Source organism: Phalacrocorax carbo, chromosome 11 (assembly GCF_963921805.1).
Source record: "Phalacrocorax carbo chromosome 11, bPhaCar2.1, whole genome shotgun sequence".
In the NCBI taxonomy this organism is placed as follows: Eukaryota; Metazoa; Chordata; class Aves; order Suliformes; family Phalacrocoracidae; genus Phalacrocorax; species Phalacrocorax carbo.
In genome coordinates this window covers 10060072-10081788 of record NC_087523.1, presented here as the reverse complement: position 1 = coordinate 10081788, position 21717 = coordinate 10060072, and the positions used below count along the sequence as shown (strand labels likewise).

Sequence of the window (21717 nt, the reverse complement as noted above, 5' to 3'; positions counted from 1 at the left end):
GTAAGCCCAAGCGCCTCCCTGTCTTTAACACGGCCTCCACCTTACGCCCCCAGGACGGAAGTGCTACAATTACCATTTTTCTTCGGAGGCAAGAACAACTGAGGTCACCCAGTAACCGGCAGCGCCTCAGAGCCTCAGATCCCACGCAAGCCGAATCACTAGAAATACGATTTGGAGGAAGTAAGTCACTGTTAGAAAGCTGTCACAGCCCACTCGGACAGAACCGGCAGCACACCAAGGAGCACTGGCGTGTCACACACCGAACAGGAACAGCAACGCCTGCCCAGCAGTGAATGTTTTGCAGGTTCCTGCAGCGTGACAGATGCTTCCCCTCCAGTTGTTGCAATTATTGCTCCAGACTTTTTGGAGGGACTTGAAGAGAACCTCAGCTTTGAAGTAGACCACCAGAGGCAAGTGAGGTGACTCCATACTAAATACACTGTTTCCATGGAGAACAACAAATTCCATCACCTGCGATCGTTGTAATCGAACCGTATCACTGCTGCCAGCCAAGCTCTCGTAAGCTCAACGCTGCCCTCAGCAGAGCTAGCAAACTACTACAGGTAGGATCTGACCTTTGAACTGAACGCTGTTGCTGATTTACACCTGAAAGTCGGTCTTCTCTCCTCGCAGCTGTATTGACCAGGCAGAGATAAAAGTGGCTACTTAAAAGCCACGTTATTTCACTTTCACAGAGTGCAGAGCTCGCCCACAGCTACGGTAGCTATTTGCACACTTCCTCCAGCTGCCGAGTAAGTGAGCGGTGACTCACCGAACGACCCAAGCGCTACCAGCAAACCAAGCTACCAGGACTGCTGACTTTTCAGCAGAGATACCTTAAACAGGCCAACGTATATTGTTTTAGAACCCATATCTCATTTTAATTAAGACTAGACTCTTCCACCTAGTTTCAAACTGTAATTACAGCCGAGCCTATTAGGGCAGATAACAGCGTACTGCTCGACACGAGGTGTGGCCGGTGGTTCACCCTCCACCCACACAGGGTATCTCGCGTACTTCCTCCCAGGGCTGTTCCCACTGCTGGGTTCACGCGTTGGTGGTTTATACCCAGGCCCAGCCAGGCTGCCCGGCCCAGCTCTGCCCTCGTTAGCAATTCATTTACATGGCACCTGTGCTACCCAGGAGCAGGACGGGGAAGAGCCCTCTAAGTCTGTGCTGCGGTTAGCTCTAGCTCTCCAAACACACTGGGGGGCCATGCCTGTCCCCAGACTGCGCAGGGGAAGTGGGACACTGGGGAGCTTTCGGCACAGCCTGTGCACTTTTATAGCAGGAGCTGCTAAACCAAAGGAAAAGCTGCCTATGAAACTTTCTCTATACAGCCCCCAGAAACAGCCAGCCCTCGTTTAAAGCAACATGACACCATCACACCTACTTTATGAAGGACACTACTCAACCATTTGGTACAGCAGCAAGCAGTTGAGTTCACTCTCAGGAGCGAGACTTTTGAAAGGCAACAGCATTAAACATAAGTCTTGTGTGCTTCCTTAAAACCCCCAACCCAGACTACCCTGTACTGTCACTTTGAAACAAACCAGTGGCGTAGAGTCACAGGGCCTCCGTGGCTGTATTTGCATCCACTTCCCAGCCTCCCAGGGGGAACAGGAAGCAGCTTGCTTAGTTATGCTGACTGCCACAAGGAATCGGGAACGTTATTGCTCAATTACAACTTCTTTTAAACCGCATGAGAAATCAGACTCAGACAGTGATCAACCCACTTGTTACATCTCAGAGCAGACCGGTCCTATGTGTCAGTTACCACGCTCGCTGACACGAGCCAGAACAGAGCATGCTTCACCCCCAGCCTCCTGGCAAGGAGATGAAGGGAAGCATCCATTTTGTTCAAGATCACTTAGATGGGCAGTCTGTTCTTCTCTGCCAGTTTCCTCTCAATATGGAAACCAGTCCTCCGTCTCAGCAAAGGAAGTATGAGCAGGAAGAAGAAACGGCAGAGAAACCTACCTTTAAGATAACGGTAACGCTCTTTTAGCTGGAGGAGGGGGTAGTAAGCATGCTAGGCAGTTTTGCCTGTTGACACATCACTGAGGACTGAAGGTAGCAAGTTTTTCTAAAGTTTAAATAACATTAAAATAATACATGGCTTTAATTCCAAATGCAATATTAAAGGTCAGTACCAAGACTAAGTTCTGAGGAAGGTGCACTTTTTGTTACAGGGCCCAGCTGACAATCATTGACTTGGCAAACTCAAGGCTTTTACTGAGCATTTAAGAGAACTGTTATTAAGTGATCAGCTGAAAGGTTTTCTAGAAAAATCTTCTCCTCCTGAGGCAGAGTCCAAGAGTGCTTGCTTTGCTAGCGTGGTGGAAAGGTGCCAGTTCTGGATTACTATGGTGGAGAGCAGCTACAGAGACACGGTAGGATGATGTCAGACCCACAGAGACACGGTAGGATGATGTCAGACCCACAGAGACACGGTAGGATGATGTCAGACCCACAGCCATCTTCACACACTCAAAAGCCTATACAAAAAATACAAACATGAAAGACTTGGACAAGACAAACACAGATACTTCTTTTGAACACAGCTTCATCACGCTGGCCTATGAGGAGAGGCACCATCGCTGCCTTGACAGGCTCCCCAGGGCACAGAGGAATCCCTGCCTCACACAGGAAGGTAACGCATGGCTCTTGCTCCTCCTCCTCCTCTCTACTCAGAGCACCTGAAACCACGAGCATTATGCCCAGTCTGGACACAGCTGTACGCCCTGTTTACCTGAGCCTGAAGGAGTCATTTGTGACAATTCAGATGAGGTTACTAGGCTTAGAATAACCAGCACCTCAAACCAACCAACCAAAAAAAAAAACCCAAAGCAAAAAGGCAGCTTGTCAGTTAAGCCCACTTCAGAAGAAGAAATTGAACACAGACTAGTCACCCCAGTTTGGTAATACAGGTATCTATTTTATTAAAAAAGTTACAAACAGGTGGACTGTAGGGTTGTCTTACAAAATGACAAGAATGAATTCTACTGGAAAAAACTTTTTACAAAGCATTATAGGTAATTGTTCCATTTTTGCACTTGTTATTCCAGATTTCACCTATCACTGATAAAGATACAGTACATTAGATACATGATGTTAGGTTACATTTTTATTTGTAGAGCCCTACTGCAGTGATTTGAACAACTCCTAAACAGATGCCATAGTAAAGACAATACATATTGCATTTATTATTAGCCTCTTACTCTAATAAGCAACTTCACATGCAATCTATTGAGGAAGCCTAAAATAACTTTTGGTCCCTTTTTCCCCCCCAAAGTGTGCTGAAGAAACCATCTCTCGTCTTCCCAGTCCTGTCACTCTAAGCTAGTTCAAGTTTTTAAAGTTTTTCTTTCTTTTTCTTTTTTTTTTTTTTGTGCTGAGGTCAATGAAAATGAACACTGGTTTGATAACTACCCATAGGAATGAACCACTGATTCATATTAACCAACCTTTTCCCCCTTAGACAAAGGAAAACTAAGATCTTTATGAATTACTTTTATTTCCTATTACTTCCTTACAACCTACAAAAAAGATCAACAACGACCACTTAAAAAAAAAATCTATTTCGAATACAAGGTTTGGTATAATTCTGATATTAAAGTGCAAACCTAAGTATTAGCCTCAGCCTGTTTATAAAGTTTGTACAAACAGGGGGGAAAAAAAAATTCAAGTAACCCCACAGGAAAACAAAAACCAAAAAAAGGGTGTTTCAATACCCAAGCAGAAAACCTGGTGTCCTCTTTAAGGATTCAAATTCAACACTGAATGTAGACTCAGAATCTTTACGTCTGCTAACACTGTAAAGTCAGCCTGCATTATTACCAATAAAACACATTAATGTTGAGATACTGTACCAGTGATCTTTTATTGTTTTTAAATGCCATCATCCACAATACAATTTGTGAGTTTTAAACTGCTTAACCTCATATATCCATCACTGCTTTTACTGGAGCTTTTCTCAAAGTTATTAAGCTATTACAGGGAAAGAATGTACATTTCTAGAAGCATGTTCAAATGACTAAAGCTGGGCTCCTAAAAACCTAGAACTTTGGTGCAGTAGGTGAGCTGCAGTTAAGTTTCTGCAAAAAAAAATACACGTTTTAAACCACTGCTAGAAAAAGCTCTCATGTATGCAACATGTTAATAAAACCGAACAAAAAGATTTCATCTGTTCTTTGTACATTTCCATTCTGCTCTTTATACCTGTGTTATTGTTAAAATTTTCAAGTATTCAGAGAAAATGTTGATCAGGTAAACAATAAGGAAGGCAATGGCTGTTTAAAGCACGCTTGCAGTTAGTATCACTGAAACCTGGTGCTTTTCCCCTTGTTACACCAACTTGTCTCTAATATTAAACTTGTTTATTGGGAAAAAAACAACACAAACTAAAAAGCAATTTGTGACAGTGCAAGAAAAACTTTAACAAATATTGCTTTAAAATATTATTCAGAAAGACAAATATTAGGAACTATAAAATGTAAAGTGATCTTATTTGCATTAGATTTACATGTGCAGAGGTCTACTAGATGTCTCTTAACATGCCAGGCAAAGCTGAGCTGACTGACTAGGCATACAGCCCATTCTGAAGGATACATTATCCCTTTTCAAAGGCATAAAGAAGCTATTTGTAAACAAGTAAGTTTAGAAACTCAGTAGAAGGAAGTGTGCTGCCATTTTTCAATGCTACAATTGTCATTTTTGATTAAATGAGTCTAAGAAACCCATGATTGCAAGAAGAGAAACATCAGCTGGAGACTTTACATGCCATTCCAAGTAATCCCTATTGTCAAATCAGACCAGTTACAAATACACTATCACAGCTGCATTTGCCAAGAAAAGGGATACTACATCCACACAACAGAGGTGCCTTCAGTATCTTTCCATGACACTGTCACACATAAACGAAGTCTCAAAGAATGACCAACTACATCGTAGAAGAAAACTTTGCAAAAAGAAATAAGCACTGATGCGAGGTAATATACAGAAGTAACCATTTGTTTAAGGCTCAATTTATTCTCCATTAAAACTCTCTTCTTTTAAAAGGCATTGAGTAGGTAATACTGAGTTTAAGTATTTAATAAATACAAGTTCAGAAATTGATTAAAGAAATCAATTAAAATATTAAAAATGAACTCTTGCATATTAGCCATTATATGAACTTAGAAAGCTATAAAAGGACTGATAGATAAAGAACAGATTTTTAAACTTATGGTAAACATGCTAAGCATTCTGATTAAGGTGCGTGGATCCTGGAGGCCACCAACCTTATGCACTTAGATGTATGGCAATGTGCTGTAATAGAGACAGGTTTACCAAGGCTCAGCTCTGCAACCTGGGCTGAAAGTTCTCCAAAGCAGCATCTGTGCAAGTTTCCTCTGAGTTTTATCTGCAATTTAAACAAAATAACTAATGAAAGCATATTCATTACACATTCAAAGCAAACTCAGCTTCTCCCACAGTGCAGAACAGCTAGTTTTCCATACTGAGCTCCAAAGAACTGCTTTACACAGTGGCATTCTTGAGGTTCTCCTCCTCTAATTCTGGTAACACAAGCAGGTAATAACTTATGAACTTACGAACTTCGTAACAGCTGCCCCTATGGGATACTAAATTGCTTGTAAAGATCTGAATCAGCTAGGAAATTTAAGGTCTCCTGTACAGAGACACAAGCACTAGGCTTTGCGTTGGTGGTGAGGAGGCACCACCTCACCCAGTAACATGGAGCAATGGCATTTTGCACAAGTTCTGGGAACAGGTAGACGAGCCAACCAACCTGGTTTTGACATCCAGGTTCTCAGCATTCAGATCCTCTAAGTTGCTACTAAAAACACCCCTTAGCATTCAGACAGCCTCAGCAGGGACAGAACTGTATGCAGCTGTTCTCAATCAAGCACACAAATGGAAGGAGTGTTACCAATGTGACCAATACATCTTTGTATTTCTGATAAATCTTGTGAAGTTCAAGCAAGTTATCCGCAGAGATATCCTAAAAGCCTCAGCTGACGCTCAAAGTCCATAGAAACCTGTCCTTCATGTGCATGTGGATGCACTTCACTGAAGCTTGATGCTTGGCTGAAAAGGGATTTTGAGGAGTCTTCTCTATTTCTGAAGCCATTCCTTCCCAGGAGTCAGGACCTTACATTTCCTACTGTACTGTTTGTTTTCAGCTCTTGATTTGCTCTCCATTAACAGTTTGTCAGACAGCGCACTGACACAGTTAGGGTTCCCCTTACCACCTAACAACTGGTCACCCCCAGCATTCAGGAGCAGTACTCCTGTACTGACAGGAGCAAACAGCCAGGTTTTGCTTGCTTGTTTGTATGTTTTCCAGCTAACAGTAATGCTCACCCGGTCTGGCGAGCAGGTATCCCCACCCACACTGTTGCTGGTCCACCAGTTCTAGATGGGGAGGGTCCCTGTACTGTCAAAACAGCAAACAAACATTTAGCTTTGAATGGGGAAGGATGAGACCTACTTAATAGGTGTTTTATCTTTGCTTAGAGCACAGGAGAAGCAAACCATTTACAGCGCAGCTCCTCATCCTACCAGAGTTAGCTCCATCCCAAAACTTCACCTAAAACCAGCATCCAGTGCCGTGGCCAGCAAAGAATTGCTGGGGATAGTAAGAACAGAGAAAGCAAGTAACGGTATTTTCCTCTGCATGCCCTTTCAGCATCTTTGTATTTGCAGGTTAGGGACCTCCCAGTTGAGATCTGTTATTTTTCCAGTTAACTTGTGCTTAGTTACTACAATTAGCACCATACAGTACCTCATCTGGCTTCACTTGCCCATGAAATTCTATAGCGCTGTCTAGTGTCTCTGTGAGCAGGCAGTGAAGAGGGAATGCTGGACAATCTAGTAGGATAAATTTGTCTGTGTTACACAGCCACACAGACCAGAAGACAATATACTTTCAGTTTTTATCCCTAGAGCAGAGTACTCTTCTTTCAGCACTTGCTAATATCAGTTACTCATGAATGGAGGGGACAGAAATGACTAACCAGCATCAGCCTTTCACTGCAATATTAAGATGATTAGTACCTCTACAGAAAGCCTTTAACATACCAGCACTGTAACAGGTGCCATATTTTAAAGAAGATTTTAAACATGAAACACTGTCATACTGAAAATTCAAGAGAAATACTAGAGTAAGGAACAGAGAACAGCTACTGGAAATCTCACATCTCTGAATGCAATAATGAAATGACAGAAGACCACTGCAGAAGCAGGAAAGGGGAGGGGGGAAAACAGGATGCAAGAACAACACACATTTTTAAAAGGAACTATGGGTTATCCTGATTATGTAGCTATGTTCCATCCTTCATTTCACCCAAGGTGGCTTACTGGAACAGTAATTTAGGCAAGTGCTACTCAAAAATGTTGTGAGAAAACCTACACAACATCGTATGTGACAGATAGGTTGAGGTATCAGTACCAAAAAGTCTAAGTGGTAACTGCTAGTTAAAACTGACACTGAAACAGCCTTAGATAAAACAAGGTCCAGCATATAATCCACCCCACCCCTCCCATTAGTTTCTCCATCAGAGCTGTAGAGACACAAACTGCTTCTACATACTTAATTCTTAACTAACTATTCCAGATGTAAAACTCCTCCTGGACACAGACAGGTCACGGAACTCAGAGACAATGAAGATTATGCTAGGACAGAGCTACTGTTAAAGCCTACTTCCAATACACAGGTTTTCAGACAGCTGGTTCCACTTCCTCAGTTTCACTTTACCTAGGAGGGACCACTGCTAAAGCAGATGTTTGAGAAACAGCAATTGTTCCCTGGATCACAGGTAAGCAGAAGAATTACAAAGCTGATTACAGCTATCACAAGACACCATCAGCAGCTCTCCTACACTAGGGCACATCAGACAGAAATTATCAGGCAGCAAAGGCTTATCATAAAGTTAATGAGATCCTACACCTACTCAATCAAAGAACAAGGATAGAGTTGGAGCCAGGAAGAAGAAAATATCCCGAGAAAGCGTGAGGCTGAAATGAAAGACACGAAGCCTGTGAAGAGCCAGGACCAGTAAGAAGAAAAGAAGTTCCAGACATGGTGAGATCTGGACTGAATAGGAAGCTGCTTAGGAAGGAAAAACTTACTTGTTTAGCACAGGTGACAAGACTACATTGGGCAGAAGCAGCATGCCCTAGAAGCAAGGAAGTATTTTGCTGCTAGAGGCTTGCTGTGACACTATGAGCTAGGCAGAATGAAGGAGAGGAAATCTGTATTACAAAAGCATAGGATCCTCTATCTCAAAGAGATCACAAAGATATAAGAATACAGATGTGTCTTCTGAAGCACGAGCATGCTTAGGAAACTCATCAAATTTAGACCTAAGTTTTAATTCAAATAAATAACACATGGCCCTGCCCCCCACCTCAATTTCACCCTTAAGATTAACCTCGGTATTTAATGCTAAATCCAGAAGCAGCCAGGTTACAAAGAAGCCTCCCTTAGAAGTAACCACTCCTGGAAGTCTAAATTTAATGGATAAAGGGCCCGAGTTTGTCAGAGTTGAAGGCAGCAACCTGCACAAGATGAACCACTAGTAACCAAGGGGGTGACCATAACCTTTGGCATGATACTTCAAGCCCACATACTCTTATTTGTGAAGCTGCCTTAGAAATAGCTGAAACATTGCATTACTATACATGATTCAAGATATTAAACCTGCAGAACTCTGCTAAAAAAAGCAGCAATTCCTTTGATTTACTCCTTTCTATAACCCTATAAGGCTCTGCATGTGTTAGGTATCAGTGTACAAGGAAAGACTTCCCTTGTATTTTTCTCTGCTCCAACACAAGCAGTTTGTTCACCTTTCAGCAAGCAAATCTTGAACTTACACACACCTCTTACATGGTGACAGCAACCTTTCTTTATTTCACAGTACTGGAGATAAAAATACTGTGTATTATTTTTAGTATGACGGTGCTAGGGTCATGAGTGTCTAAAATTTTACATTCACAAAGCACTTGATAACAATCTCACAGACAAGCTTTGAGACTTCACTCTCTGACCCTGCACTCAAGATTAAAGATGAAACATGGTCCAAAGCTTCCACTAATAACCTCTTTCCCTCTTGTCACTCAGACACAAAAAGCTCTTTTCACTCAAGCAAGAGTTACTAACATGGTAGTCGGAGCCTAAGCCTCAATCAGAGCAGCTGTCAAGAGGAGCAGTTCATTCCCCTGAATTTTCATGTCCTCCCTCATCCCTGCACTTGTCCTCAGAGATCACATTGAGTTGTTTGCCAAGATAGGTCCAACACACAACTGAAGGTCTGACGGACCAGCTGGCTGCACGCAGAGCGTACCAATGATGTAGAAGAGCCCTTTTCTCTAACATGGATTCAAGCTGACAGTGAAATGAGACCTGCAAGGGCTATGAAGGAAAACAAGAGCAGGGGGAGTCCAGAACCACCTTGCACAGGAACAATGACGCTGCTGTGTGCAAGGGAGGAGCAGATCCATTTACACCATCAGGTGAAAAAGGTACTGAAAAAGACCACCACTGTGTGAAGGGCCAAGAGCAGCTATCCTTGCACAAAAAAAAATAAAAATCAAAGCCCAAGACGGGGGAAACTCCTGAGGCCCCTCTGGACACTGCACTCTTGCCACACCTCTTATGAGTCACTGCAGAAGGAAAGAGTTGTGCACCAGAAAGCCATTTTATAGTGTGTTCTCCACTCTAGAGATTTTTAGATGAAGAACACTTTGCATGTGTCCTTGACCAGTACCTGTGGGCTTCAAAAGACTCCTCACAACTCCAGGTGGTTCTCTTTTAAGCTTACTCCACTGATAAGGCAGAAACATACTCCAAGTGCATTTGGTTTCTGTACTTTTTTTTCCCCCCCTTTAAAAACAAGCTCAAAGTCTTCTCAGCAAAACTATTAGGAAACTTGGTCACAACGATCCCATTGAACTTCAAGGCAATTCCCATTACTTGAAAATAATTCAGATACCAAGTACAACCAATAATGAAAGCCACTGCAACATCACAAAACATTAACAAGGTATATAATAATGATAATGATAATGTAACGTCAAATACAGCACTGACAGTCAAAATAGGTGCAGATGAGATGACACACTGTCTCACTGTAAAATTACTGCAAGTAAACGCGATGTTCCCTGACTAACCCTACTGAAGTAACGCAGAAGTCCATTTGACTCAAGTAATCATGTGCAAGCAAATGCACACGCTTCCATCAGTTTCGAAGGAAGGCTGCCTCCAGGTCGGACTACTTAATTTCAGACTCCCTGTCATGCTTTATCTGCTTACTTAAACAACATGCTTATGCACCTCAATTAGTTATGACTGTTCCACCAACCTGCTCTGTATGGCCATGATTGAGGTTTTTCTTAATTTCTCTCACTGGACGATGCAAGTTGTACAACACTGATCTTGTTTTTCAGGCAGGGAGGCATAGTTCATTTGCCTGACGATCTCAGCAAACAGTTCATCCACCATTGTTTTGCTCTTCGCTGATGTCTCCATGAAGGGACAGCCCCACTCCTGAGCCAGGGCTCTGCCTTCTGCAGATAACACCTCCCTCTCCGACTCCAGATCCACTTTATTCCCCACTAGGATCAGAGGAACTTTCTCGTATCTCTTCACCCGGACAATCTGGTCCCTCATAGGCTTGATGTCCTGATCAAACAATCCAGCTGGTTAGTACGTGTAAGTGATCACATGAAATTGCCGTACAAACACTACAGAAGCACATTTTGATAATCCTCACATGCAACTGAACATTCCAAATACAGCAGAAGACTTCTTAAATGCATATTCATGCAGATCTAGAACTCAAAGTTTACTCTCCATCTTTAATAAAAGTTACTTTTTATTTTATATAAATGCATACACACTTCATAAAATGGGTGCATACATACAAACAGAAAGCAACTACTGTACTCTGAGAGAGACTTTCAGTTCAGCTAGAGGAAGATACAGCATGGCTGCTTTGAAAGTTGATTTCAGTTTTCTGAAAAAATCGTCTCACGTCTAACAACCTGTAACATCAGCAGTAGCATGCCATTACACAATCACTTAGGAAGCTTGTGCTTAGGTTACAGCCTGAGAAAGCTGGTAATTTAAATTAAAGTCTTCTCACTTCTGGAACGCTTAGAATAATTCATTGTGAACACATTTAATCACATGTAAGTAACCAAATTAGACGCTGTAAAGAGATTTTATTACCTAGAGATGCATTTATTCAAGTCTGAGCTAACATCAGGGGTTTACACTTGAAAGTCTGAGTCAGCCTCCTCTGCTCCCTGAGTGTTTTAAGTTACTATCAGTACTACTAAGTTCTACAAATTCTTGCATAGTTCCAAGACAAAGCAATTTAAGCGTTTGAAGTTACCACTGTGTAAAAGAACTGCAGAGAGTGGTTTACACCTACAGGCTTCAGAGTAAACATGCTACAGACAGACAAGAATAAATAAATATTAACAGGGTGGATTACTAACTCTACATCCATTCCTCGAAAAATGGGGACTCGCTGGTCCCCAAAGTAAGTGAATCTGAGGGAAGAAGCATCCCAATGTCACTGCTGTTGTTTTCCAAAGAAAGTATGTCTTCAGCTTATACTTGGGCTATTTCGAGGCCTCTGCTCAGATAAAGTTTAGCCTTCAGCAGAGGCAAACATTCTGCTTCAGTGGGAGTGTGCAAGGTTTTGCCAAGCAGCTGGAATACACCCAACTCGGCAACCAAAGCCAACACAGCAGTTGCAAATCCTTGTGCTGCATGCAGTGCTGCATGCAGTGCTGCTAAAGCCACTTATTCCCCACAAATAAAGCCTCATTTCTAGAGGCAGCTTAGACCAGTTACTGGCCGAGATATTTCCATTTTTTCAGGGAGTTTTAATAGTAGAAATGAAATCCAGGCCCACAAATTGTGGCATTTGGCTTGCTTCTCCTCTCCCGTACACCACCTACGCTGTAAAACCTTAGGCTGGACAGGAATATATTTTGGGGGGAGGGGGCGGAAAATAACAGCTTGCTTAACAAGTCACAACTGCAGAACAATAAGACTCTCTTCAAGACCAACCGAAGAAATGGGCCTTTTGAGAAGGTGGGTGGGGGGCGGGGTGGGAAAAGGGAAGTCTCGAATTTAATATCGAGTGATTTCTTCATAAAAGGGGATTGCCAAAAGATTTCTGTTGGGGAAGTGGGAGCGGGTCATTGTTCTCCAACGCTGCGTGGGATTTAACAATGGTGGCACCCTGATAAGTACCTGCAAAGCAAGCAGTTTTCCACCAGGAAGCAGGGCGGGTAAATGCACTTTCGAGCGGGGCACTGTCACTTTTGCCCCTTGGGAGACCAAGGGCTTGTACGTGCGCACACAGGGCTGACCCTAAAGCTCCCTCCTCGGCCGGGCCCCCTCCCCGCGGCGGGAGCGGCCGCGTCCGAAGGGGGGGCGCGGGGCCGCCGCCCGCCCGCCCCGGGCCCGGGCGAGGTTACCTGGAAGGACTGCTGGTTGACCAGGCTGTAGACGAGGATGAAGCCCTGCCCGTTCTTGATGTAGAGATCGCGCATGGAGGCGAACTGCTCGGTGCCCGCCGTGTCCAGGATCTCCAACACCGAGGGGGACGAGTCCACCTCGATCTCCTTGCGGTAGAAGTCCTCGATGGTGGGGTCGTACTTCTCGATGAAGGTCCCGGTGACGAACTGCACCGTCAGGGCGGACTTCCCCACCCCCCCGCTGCCCAGCACCACCACCTTGTACTCCCGCATCGGGCCCCGCAGCCGCTCGCCGCTCCCCCGCCGGGCCGGGCCCGCCGCCGCCGCGGCCCGGGCCTAGGGCAGGCGGCAGCGCGGCCCTCGCATAGCCCCGGCCCGCCTGAGGAGAGGGCGAGGCCCCGCTGCTCCCGCGCCGGCCTGAGGGGGAGAGACAGCCGTTAGGGCCCGGCCCCGCCGCCGCCCCGCTCCGCTCCGCACCGCAGCGCCGCGCCTCACTCCATCCCGCCACGGGAACCGCCCGGTAGCGGCCGCCCCCGCCCGGAAGGGTTATGCTGCGGCACCCGGCGGCGCGCCCCTCCCCGCCGCTCTCCCCGGCCACTTCCGGCAGCGCAGGCCGGGCACACCCCGCGGCGTGCTGCGGCACCGCCCGCGCAAACGGCGCCCGGACGCCTAATGCGGTGACACCCTCTGCGGGGGGACGGGTTTGCATGTGGCACCGAGGCAGCCCAGCCTCTTCCTGCGGCGGGGGAACGGCTTTGTGTGTGGCACCGAGGCGTCGTCCTTGCCGGGCCTAGGCGCGGGGGCTCCGCACCAAGATGGCGGCCGGCAGCGGCGCCCGGACTGGGTCGGAGGAAGGCGGCACACGGGCGGGCGGTCCCCGAGCTGTGCGGCCGCACGCGCCTCCTCGCTGTCCCCTCACGCCAGGCCCGGGAGGGCCGGGCGACCCCGCGGGGTGAGCGCAGACCCCGGGGCCGGTCGGGCCCGGTTCCGCCGCCGGCCGCCTGCTGTGAGGCCGCGCTGCGGTGGCGCCGGAGCCTTACCGGGGCTTTCCTGCATATAAACCATGCTTAATCACGGCAAAAGTCCCAGATTAAAAAAAAAAAAAGGCAATTTTGGGGAGCGCGTTGTTGGGCTCGTGCTCAGCCGTTGGCGTGGGCAGAACCCGCCTCCGAGCGGGAAGAGGAGCGGGCCCGAGGCACGGACAGCGGCTGGGGCGGGGCGTGCACCGGCATCTCGATTTTACGTGTCTGAAGGCGTCCTACAGATAAAGCGGGCTTGTAAAGGGCGTTTTCTCTGCTCACAAGCTTTGCCCGGTGTCCTTGGACCTTCCCGGCTGCAGCAAAACGCACCAGATCTCACACTTTGGCCGTCATCCACTTTCGCAGTTTTGTTGCTCCTTCGTCCCGTTTTCTTCCCCTGGGGACCCCTTTGCATGAAAAGCCCCGCCAGGGCCGGCACGGACCCTCCCAGCCGACCCCCCGCCGGGGTGCGGCGGCCGCGGCGTGCTCGGTAGCGGGGGCGGCCGCACCGCTCCCGCCGCCCGACGGCAGGTGTCAGCAGGGGACCGGGCACGGGGCGGCAGCCGCCGCGGTGACGGTCCGGCGGGGGCGCCCAGGGCGGCCTCGGGTCGCAGCCCGCCCAGCTGCATCCCCCGCCACCTTCGGAATTCGCCCTGGCGTTTCCCCCACCAATGAATTTCGCCCGTCGTTAAGAGGAAGTAACTAAAAAGCATAAAGGGCTGTTTTCTTTCTAAAATAAAATCCCTCGGCCTGACTCGATCGTTCGCACTGACTCGATTGTTTGCACAAAGCGGTCTCACCCGTAGCAGCTGCCACTCTGCTAGAACCATATTTGTTTCTGGGCACCTGACTGCTCCTTCTCACGGTCTGCAGAACGTCAGCAGAGACGTGTGAGGTGCAGGATTTCTCCCCTTCCTCTGTACATCACCTGTTTGATTGTGAGTCTGAGGCAGACACTGGGTCCGTACTGGGACCAGTGCCGTTTAGTATCTTCATCAATGACACAGACAGTGGGATCGAGTGCACCCTCAGCAAGTTTGCAGATGACACCAAGCTGAGCGGTGCAGTTGACACACCAGAAGGACAGGATGTCACCCAAAGAGACCTGGACAAGCTGGAGAGGTGGGCCTGTGAGAACCTCATGGGGTTCAACAAGGCCAAGTGCAAAGTCCTGCACCTGGGTTGGGGCAACCCCCGGCATCAATACAGGCTGGGGGATGAAGGGATCGAGAGCAGCCCTGTGGAGAACGACTCAGGGGTATCGGTGGATGAAAAGCTGGACGTGACCCAGCAATGTGCACTCGCAGCCCAGAAAGCCAACCCTATCCCGGGCTGCATCACAAGCAGCACAGCCAGCAGGTCAGGGGAGGTGATTCTGCCCCTCTGCTCTGCTCTGGTGAGGCCCCACCTGGGGTGCTGCGTCCAGCTCTGGAGCCCTCAGCACAGGAGGGACATGGACCTGTTGGAGCGGGTCCAGAGGAGGCCACAAAAATGACCCGAGGGCTGGAGCAGCTCTGCTGCGAGGACAGGCTGGGAGAGTTGGGGTTGTTCAGCCTGGAGAAGGGAAGGCTGCGGGGAGACCTGATTGTGGCCTTCCAGTACTTAGAGGGGGACTATAGGAAAGATGGGGACAATCTCTTTAGCAAGGCCTGTTGTGACAGGAGAAGGGGTGATGGTTTTAAAATAAAGGAGGGTAGATTTAGACTTGATATAAGGAAAAAAATTTTTACAGTGAGGGTGGTGAAGCACTGGCCCAGGTTGCCCAGAGAGGTGGTCGATGCCCCATCCCTAGAAACATTCAAGGTCAGGCTGGATGGGGCTCTGAGCAACCTGATCTAGTTGCAGATGTCCCTACTCATTGCAGGGGGGTTGCACTAGATGGCCTCTAAAGGTTGCTTCCAACCCAAACCATTCTGTGATTCTATGATGTAGCCGTGTTGTGTCTGCCCTGTGCTTCCAGCAGGCCCTAGAGAGGCGCCTAGTCAAGGCTAAGCACCACCCAAAGATGCAGAAAAGGTACTGCAGAGGTGGCTCTGCTTGTGACTGTTTTCACAAGTAGGATTATTTTATTCACTTCCTTTCCATAAAGACAATATGTCCATTATGGGGAAAGCTCAGTGAGGTCTTCTACCCACCAGAAAAATCTTACAGAAGTTACACCAAATTTGAATCACTGGTCTTTATTACATGTAAGTCATAACCCGTCTCCTTCCTTTGCCATTGCCTCCAAAATTGTTTTGTGAAGAGTTGCTGGCATGAGGTAGACCTGCCTGGATGGAAGATATTCATGTGGCTGGTGAATCAGCTCAAAAATGTAAAAAGGTGAGCATTAAAACAGTCTGCCTCCTACTTCAACCCTATTATAAATCATAAGTGGTTGCAAAGTACCTAATGCACTCAAGGTGCTCAGGATAAAGGAAAGGTGCAGTTGCTGGCAGAGGAGCTTCCCATCTAATTTTAACCATGACACAATCAGCGACAGTGACAAATGGGGGGAGGGAGAAAAGGGGCAAGGGAGGATGAGGGTGACAATAATGAGATTACACGGTCACTTAGTTTCATTATGTGCATGTCTTTGTGGCACTGCTGGTCCATTATGTTTGTGATGGGTGGAGGAATGACTAAGGGAGAGGAATGGGGCAAAGAGCACAGCGATGGGGCAAGCGGGAGAAAAACCACATACATTTTGGTGCAGTTTGACTTAACCAGCGATGCCTCACTCCTGGGCTGAGTGGCCAGCCCAAGGGGGTGGGTGCGGGATGGGAAACTGGATTTTTTTTTTCCTCTGGGTGTGTGGTGTATAATCAGTATCAGTTTGGATTTCTGGAGATTTTCTTCCCAACTCACAGCACTTTATACCAGCCTTACATGTCTACAGCTGAAAAAAAAAAAAAAAAAAAGCTGATCTCAAAGTGCACCCGATTGTTCATTATCCTTAAGGTGAATCATTCCCTTCATTAAACAGTTTGCACAGCTATTTCACTGCCTTGTACACATATTTGGAGTCACAGAAATAGCTGTTGATGTAAAAGGTTTTGAAACTCTGGATGGGAATAACTGCTCCTGCCATAAATGGCCAAGCCCTGAGCCAGCCACGCAGGGCACCTCCTGCCGATACCACCGCTCTGCCGCTCCCTCGCTATCACCACCTCCGTACCAGTGAGGTGCGGCACATCCCGGGTCAAAGGCCTGATTTAATCTCTGCTGCCACTTTGTTCCTGGCTCCTGCCAAGGAGAAAGGTGCAGGGGGGCTCAGCCCTCGGCGCTGCCCCAGGAGGGTTTGCCCACTCTCAGCAAAACAAACCTCCCAAATGAGCATCTGGGCGGGATTTGATTGCTGCCAGAGAAGCTATGTGCTTTTGATGGACTCAGCTGCTCTGTGCCATGCCCACAGCCAGCAACAATAAAGCAGGCTCTTATTAAATTAACCTGCTAAGACACAGATCCTGCAGGGATGTTTGGGGAATGGACAGATGGCACAAACAGGGGCCAGCAATAATTGCAATACCCATCTCACCAACGTGAGAGATGGATCCTGCCTGGTGCTGTGTTTGGCAGGGAGGCAGGAGGGAGGGCAGGCAGCGCCCTGTCCTGCAAACCAGCCCCGAGAGGTGGGAGAGGAGCATCCCCGAGCTCTGGAGGGAGTGAGGAGTCTGGAGCATCTCCTACGGATGCCAGCGTGGGCCTGCACCACCCCCCCGCCCCAAGCACAGTGCGGATGCTGCCGGGCTGCTGCCGCTGCCTCTTGCAGGCTGTCCACGCCGTAATTATCGACCGACTCACTGGTGTGACTCACTGTGTCTGCCTGAGCTATAAACCAGGCTATTCTCTGCCAGGAAGCCTGCAGCAGACTGCCGAGCAAAGGTGGCTGGGTAGCTATGCAGCAGGGATAGCCTGGATTTCACCTAAGTTACCGTCTAGCTGGGCACATAATTTGCATAAATACATGCAAAACCAGCTTAAGACCCAGTGTCATTTCTTCTCCGCCTCTTCCAGCGGTTTTGCTAATCCACTTATTGTACCTTATGGTGTTCAGCATGTAAGCTGCAGGGTAGGGACCGGCTCCTTGGGGCTTGGATGGCTGCCGGGGCACTGGGGGCTGCTCTCACATGCAGCTCTTTCAAGGAGGTCCTGTCGTACCAGTCGTGTAACCATAATGACAGCTTTCGATTTCAGCTCCATCAGAATACAGTGAAATATGTCTTAGGGTTTGGATACGTTCACCTGGCCCAGGCTCTAATTCTGGGGCTGTTTCAGGCAGTACGACCTGCAGAGATACTTTCCTTCTTCGCCAGCTTTTCCTGCTAACATAGAGATGACTCAGAGGCAAATTCTGAGGACCTTTCTCAGAAATGTCTTATTTTGTACCATCCGTCAGCTTTTAGCCATTACTTTAGTAGCAACAAAAGGCATGCTGGCACTCAAAAAAAGGTAAAGGATATTTTCCAAAGCAATTACTGATTCTGGGGCAGAAGTGGGGCTGCACTGAATTATAATTGATACAAGTAGATTATTGGGATTTCTGGAAAGAGAAATATGTCTCTTTGGTCCCCAGGCATGGTATGAGATCACCAACTGTTTAGAAAAGCTTGGCCCAGGAGCTGGTTGTAGCTGATGAGCAGCACTGCGGGGGAAGATGCTGTTGCTATACCCTGCCGCGCTCACAGCCTGCAGCCCCTCACCTCCACACCGGACCTCTCTCCTGGTTATCCCCTCTTCACATCCTCCACAGGATGCTTCACCTCCTGCCTGCAAGAGCAGCGTCCTGTGCCAGAGCCAGCAGGTGCATCTCCGGGTCACCACTCCGTGCGAGGGCGTGCAGCAGCAAGCCAGCTGGTTTCATGGGTCGCTCCTCACTATTTTCTCCAGAAGTCAAGATAGCTCCTCGTTGCCCTTCATGGTCTGAGCTAATATAATCTGTACCACAATGCCTGGGAAGCGCCTCCAGGTATCGCTCACTGTATCTGTGCCGGGCCGGTGCCGGGCCGCAGCTCCATGGCTCACAGAAGCTGCCTGTCCTCCATGCATAGGACACGATGCCGGTACAGCATGCTCTCCTTGGGTACCGGCTTCCATGAATTTCTGCAAAGCTGAGGGGCTGGGGCTGTCCTCAAGCTTTGTCAAATCACCAACATGTGTGGCATCTTCTCTCTAGAAATATATATACATAACGTATTTTAAAGTTTCTAGCCAACATTGTAGTAGAGTAAAACTGAAAATACAGCTCCTTAAGCCTCAAAAGACAGAAGACGACAGTGAACACACAAACCAAACCTGTTGCCTTAAACCCGAAGTGAAAAGAAAGGAGGGAGGAAGGTAAACACACCGTCAAAAAATATTTTTAAAATCTGTGAAAATAAAGCAATTTTAAACTGACACCTGACAGAATAGTTCCCATTCGCTTTTAAAATTTCATGGGCTTTCCTTTTTTTATTATATTCCTGCAGTATTTGCAATTCAAACGCTACAGAAATGTGCAAACTTGAGCATGAAATGTGCTAGCAAAATGAAGCAGCCAACAATTAATTACAGTGAGACACTCTGTTTTATTCCCATTGCAGAGAGAGAGAGAGAAAGTAAATCTTGGCCCAAATGGGGTATTGAGAAAATACTTTAATATGATGTTGATCTTAATAAGCAAAACCATTTCTTTGTACTTTTTAATAAATTACTTTGTGCTGGACAATTTCCTTGTAGCAAAGCGATAAGCATTACCTTGAATCATTAATTCCTCCGTGCAGAATCCAGCGCTGAGCTCATTAAAGCGTGCTGAATCCCTGGGCGGGAGCTGCCAGGTTGTGCTCCTGACCAGCGCGGGATGACCGGAGGCCATTAAAACTGCTGTGCAGTCTCGTCTCCAGCCCTGGGACAGGCGGTGCCACTGAGACGGCCGAGAGCCTCGCCCTGCTGGCAGGACCTGAGTGCCTCAGTTTGGTGGCACAGGGATGTTTCTGCTGAAATACTGGTGCTTCTCTCCCAGGGCAACCCGGAGCATTGCTCCTGGTAGGGACGGGATGCACACACACACGAAAACTGGGTCCTGGCAGGTCCACTCATGGCACGCAGGAGCTACATTTCCCAGGTGGGCAATGCCACCGTCACCGACTGCTGCGGGGCGGCGCATCCGCATGGCATGGCCTTGCTCGCCCACTGACAGCACTCGCTTTCCCACAGCCACAGATGAGGGCACACACGCACGGCAAAGTCACCGGAGAGTCTGTGTGCCAGGCACGCATCCCGAGATGGCACGCTGCACGTGCCTCTCGGGGCGGCGGAGGCAGGTCACGGGCTGCGATGCTTCTGGAGGAGATCGGGGGAAAAGGCTTTCTAGACAAGTGCATCGGCAGAGCTGCAAGCGATGGCCAGCCAGGCAGAGCTTCTCCCCAGACTGCATTTGTGAAAAGCTAACAAAACTGTCTGCGAAACGAGAACACGGCGAGCTCATTATGAGACACTTCACGAGCTTTCCTGGCAAGGGAGGCCAGCGGTGCAAAGCTGCAAGTCCTCCATGCCAGAGCCTGTCAGCTCCCCTGGAAATGACACCTGGCTGCTTGGAGGCGATCCAGGCACCAGCGAGGGTCTTCGCAATACCCTGGAAAGCTGCAGCCTGGAAAACTTGTGGCATCCATCATCGCCATCCAAGGCAGCTGAATGAGCAGACCTCAGAGGCCAGCTGCTCCAGGAGCCTGGCACGGGAGCCAAGGGGTTAAAGTGCTCCACTGGGGAAGGTCCTTGGAGGAGAAAAGCACCAGAACTGCTTAATTAGAGTATTCACATTGGATGGAGCTGCAAAGCAGTTAATTTCTCAACTTGAAAAAAAACAGAATTAATATTTACCAGCCAGGACCAGAAGCAGTGAGGGCCATCAACACCCTTGCTGGGGCTCCCCGTGCCGGGGAGGACTCCAGAGGTCTCTGCCATAACTGCCCATGGTCTTTCATATTTTGTTCTGCAGTTTAAGAACTTGCCTGAGTTCCTTTTGTGGACAAAAGCTGGTGAGCCAAACCCCAGGTGTATCTCTGCCTTCAGCAGCAAGGGGCTGCTGGCTGGTTTGTTTTTGCAGAGTGGTGCTTCGGTGTTTCAAAGGATTTCCTAATTTGCACAGTCTGGAGAGGGTCAAATCTGTGGCTGGTGAAAGCAAGCATGGCTCTGACAGGGCCGGGACTCCCTCCTGGCCCCGGAGGCAGCCAGCCGCCTCACCGTCCCTGCACAGACGGACAAACAAACCGAGCCCTGCACGAGTGGAACCGCTGCTCCCGCCAGGGGTCCGCTGCCTTGTTATCCACAGCCATGGGCGTCTCGGCATCAGCAGCCCCCAGGTGAGCCCAGCTATGCTGATGCTGAGGAGAGGATGCTCTCACCTCTGCCTTGTGCCATGGCAGACCCGGAGGCAGGTTCAGTGGCTCAGTTCATGTGGGCTCAGGATTCTGGGGGAGAGTGCTGAGGCACACCCTCGGGCTAGTCCTCGTCCACAGGCTGGCAGCTCTCCTTGAGCTGGGCCATCTGCCTCATCCCTCAGGCTTTTCTCATTTCCTGCTTTCGCTTTTCTAATCTTTTCCCCAATATTTAATCCCACGCCAAATTCTTCCCCATCCTCTTAAAGTTCTGCAAGTTTTAATTTTTATTTTTTTTTTTTTTTTTTTTTTTAGCTTGGCTGCATAATTGCAAAGCACTTGGGATCCCTCTGTGTTTAGTCCTCATACCTTGTGCCACCACTATGTTCTGGTCACTTACACATGACATCTTTGCACCTTACACCTGCTTGATGCAGATTTTTGCATGTTCCCCAGAAAGAAAATGATCCTCTATTAGCCAGTGCTTTGCAGTGAATGAGAGGGGGCGGCACAGCAGGAGCAGAGGCAGCATCTGAGGGTCCCCACCCTGTGCTGTGCCTTGAAGTGATGCTGATGTCTGAGCTGAGCTGGGGTTTCTTTACTGGCAGTATCTAGTTGCTCTTCGATGGCCGTGAGTGAAAGGCTTTGACGCCCTCCGTAAGCACTGCACCTGGCGAGGGCTGGTGCACGGCCACGCTGCACGGCTCTGTGGGGTTCCCTGCCACCTTCCCACCGTCAAGGTGGCTGCCACCATCCCTGGTGTCACCCGCCAAGCCTCAGGACAATGGGAAGGGGGAGAAAAAAGCCGCTTCCTCGTGCAGAGGCATTGTGCCAAGAGCAGATAAAATTGATCTCTGGCTGCCGAG

General features: G+C 48.2%; 1 protein-coding gene and 1 long non-coding RNA gene across 2 annotated transcripts; one reads left to right on the top strand and one right to left on the bottom strand.

The window, feature by feature from the left end:
- Positions 1–2917: 2917 nt before the first annotated feature.
- Positions 2918–13022, bottom strand: RAP2C (RAP2C, member of RAS oncogene family). Its single transcript, XM_064462978.1, has 3 exons — positions 12499–13022; positions 10365–10684; positions 2918–5404 (listed from the first exon to the last, which is right to left on the bottom strand). Exons 1-2 carry the CDS (start codon positions 12769–12771, stop codon positions 10406–10408), a joined length of 552 nt encoding a protein of 183 aa, XP_064319048.1. The 5' UTR covers positions 12772–13022; the 3' UTR covers positions 2918–5404; positions 10365–10405.
- A 14-nt stretch (positions 13023–13036) lies between these two features.
- Positions 13037–14276, top strand: LOC135315347 (uncharacterized). Its single transcript, XR_010374800.1, has 2 exons — positions 13037–13450; positions 13803–14276. It is a non-coding gene; the product is annotated as an uncharacterized LOC135315347 (long non-coding RNA).
- Positions 14277–21717: the final 7441 nt, after the last annotated feature.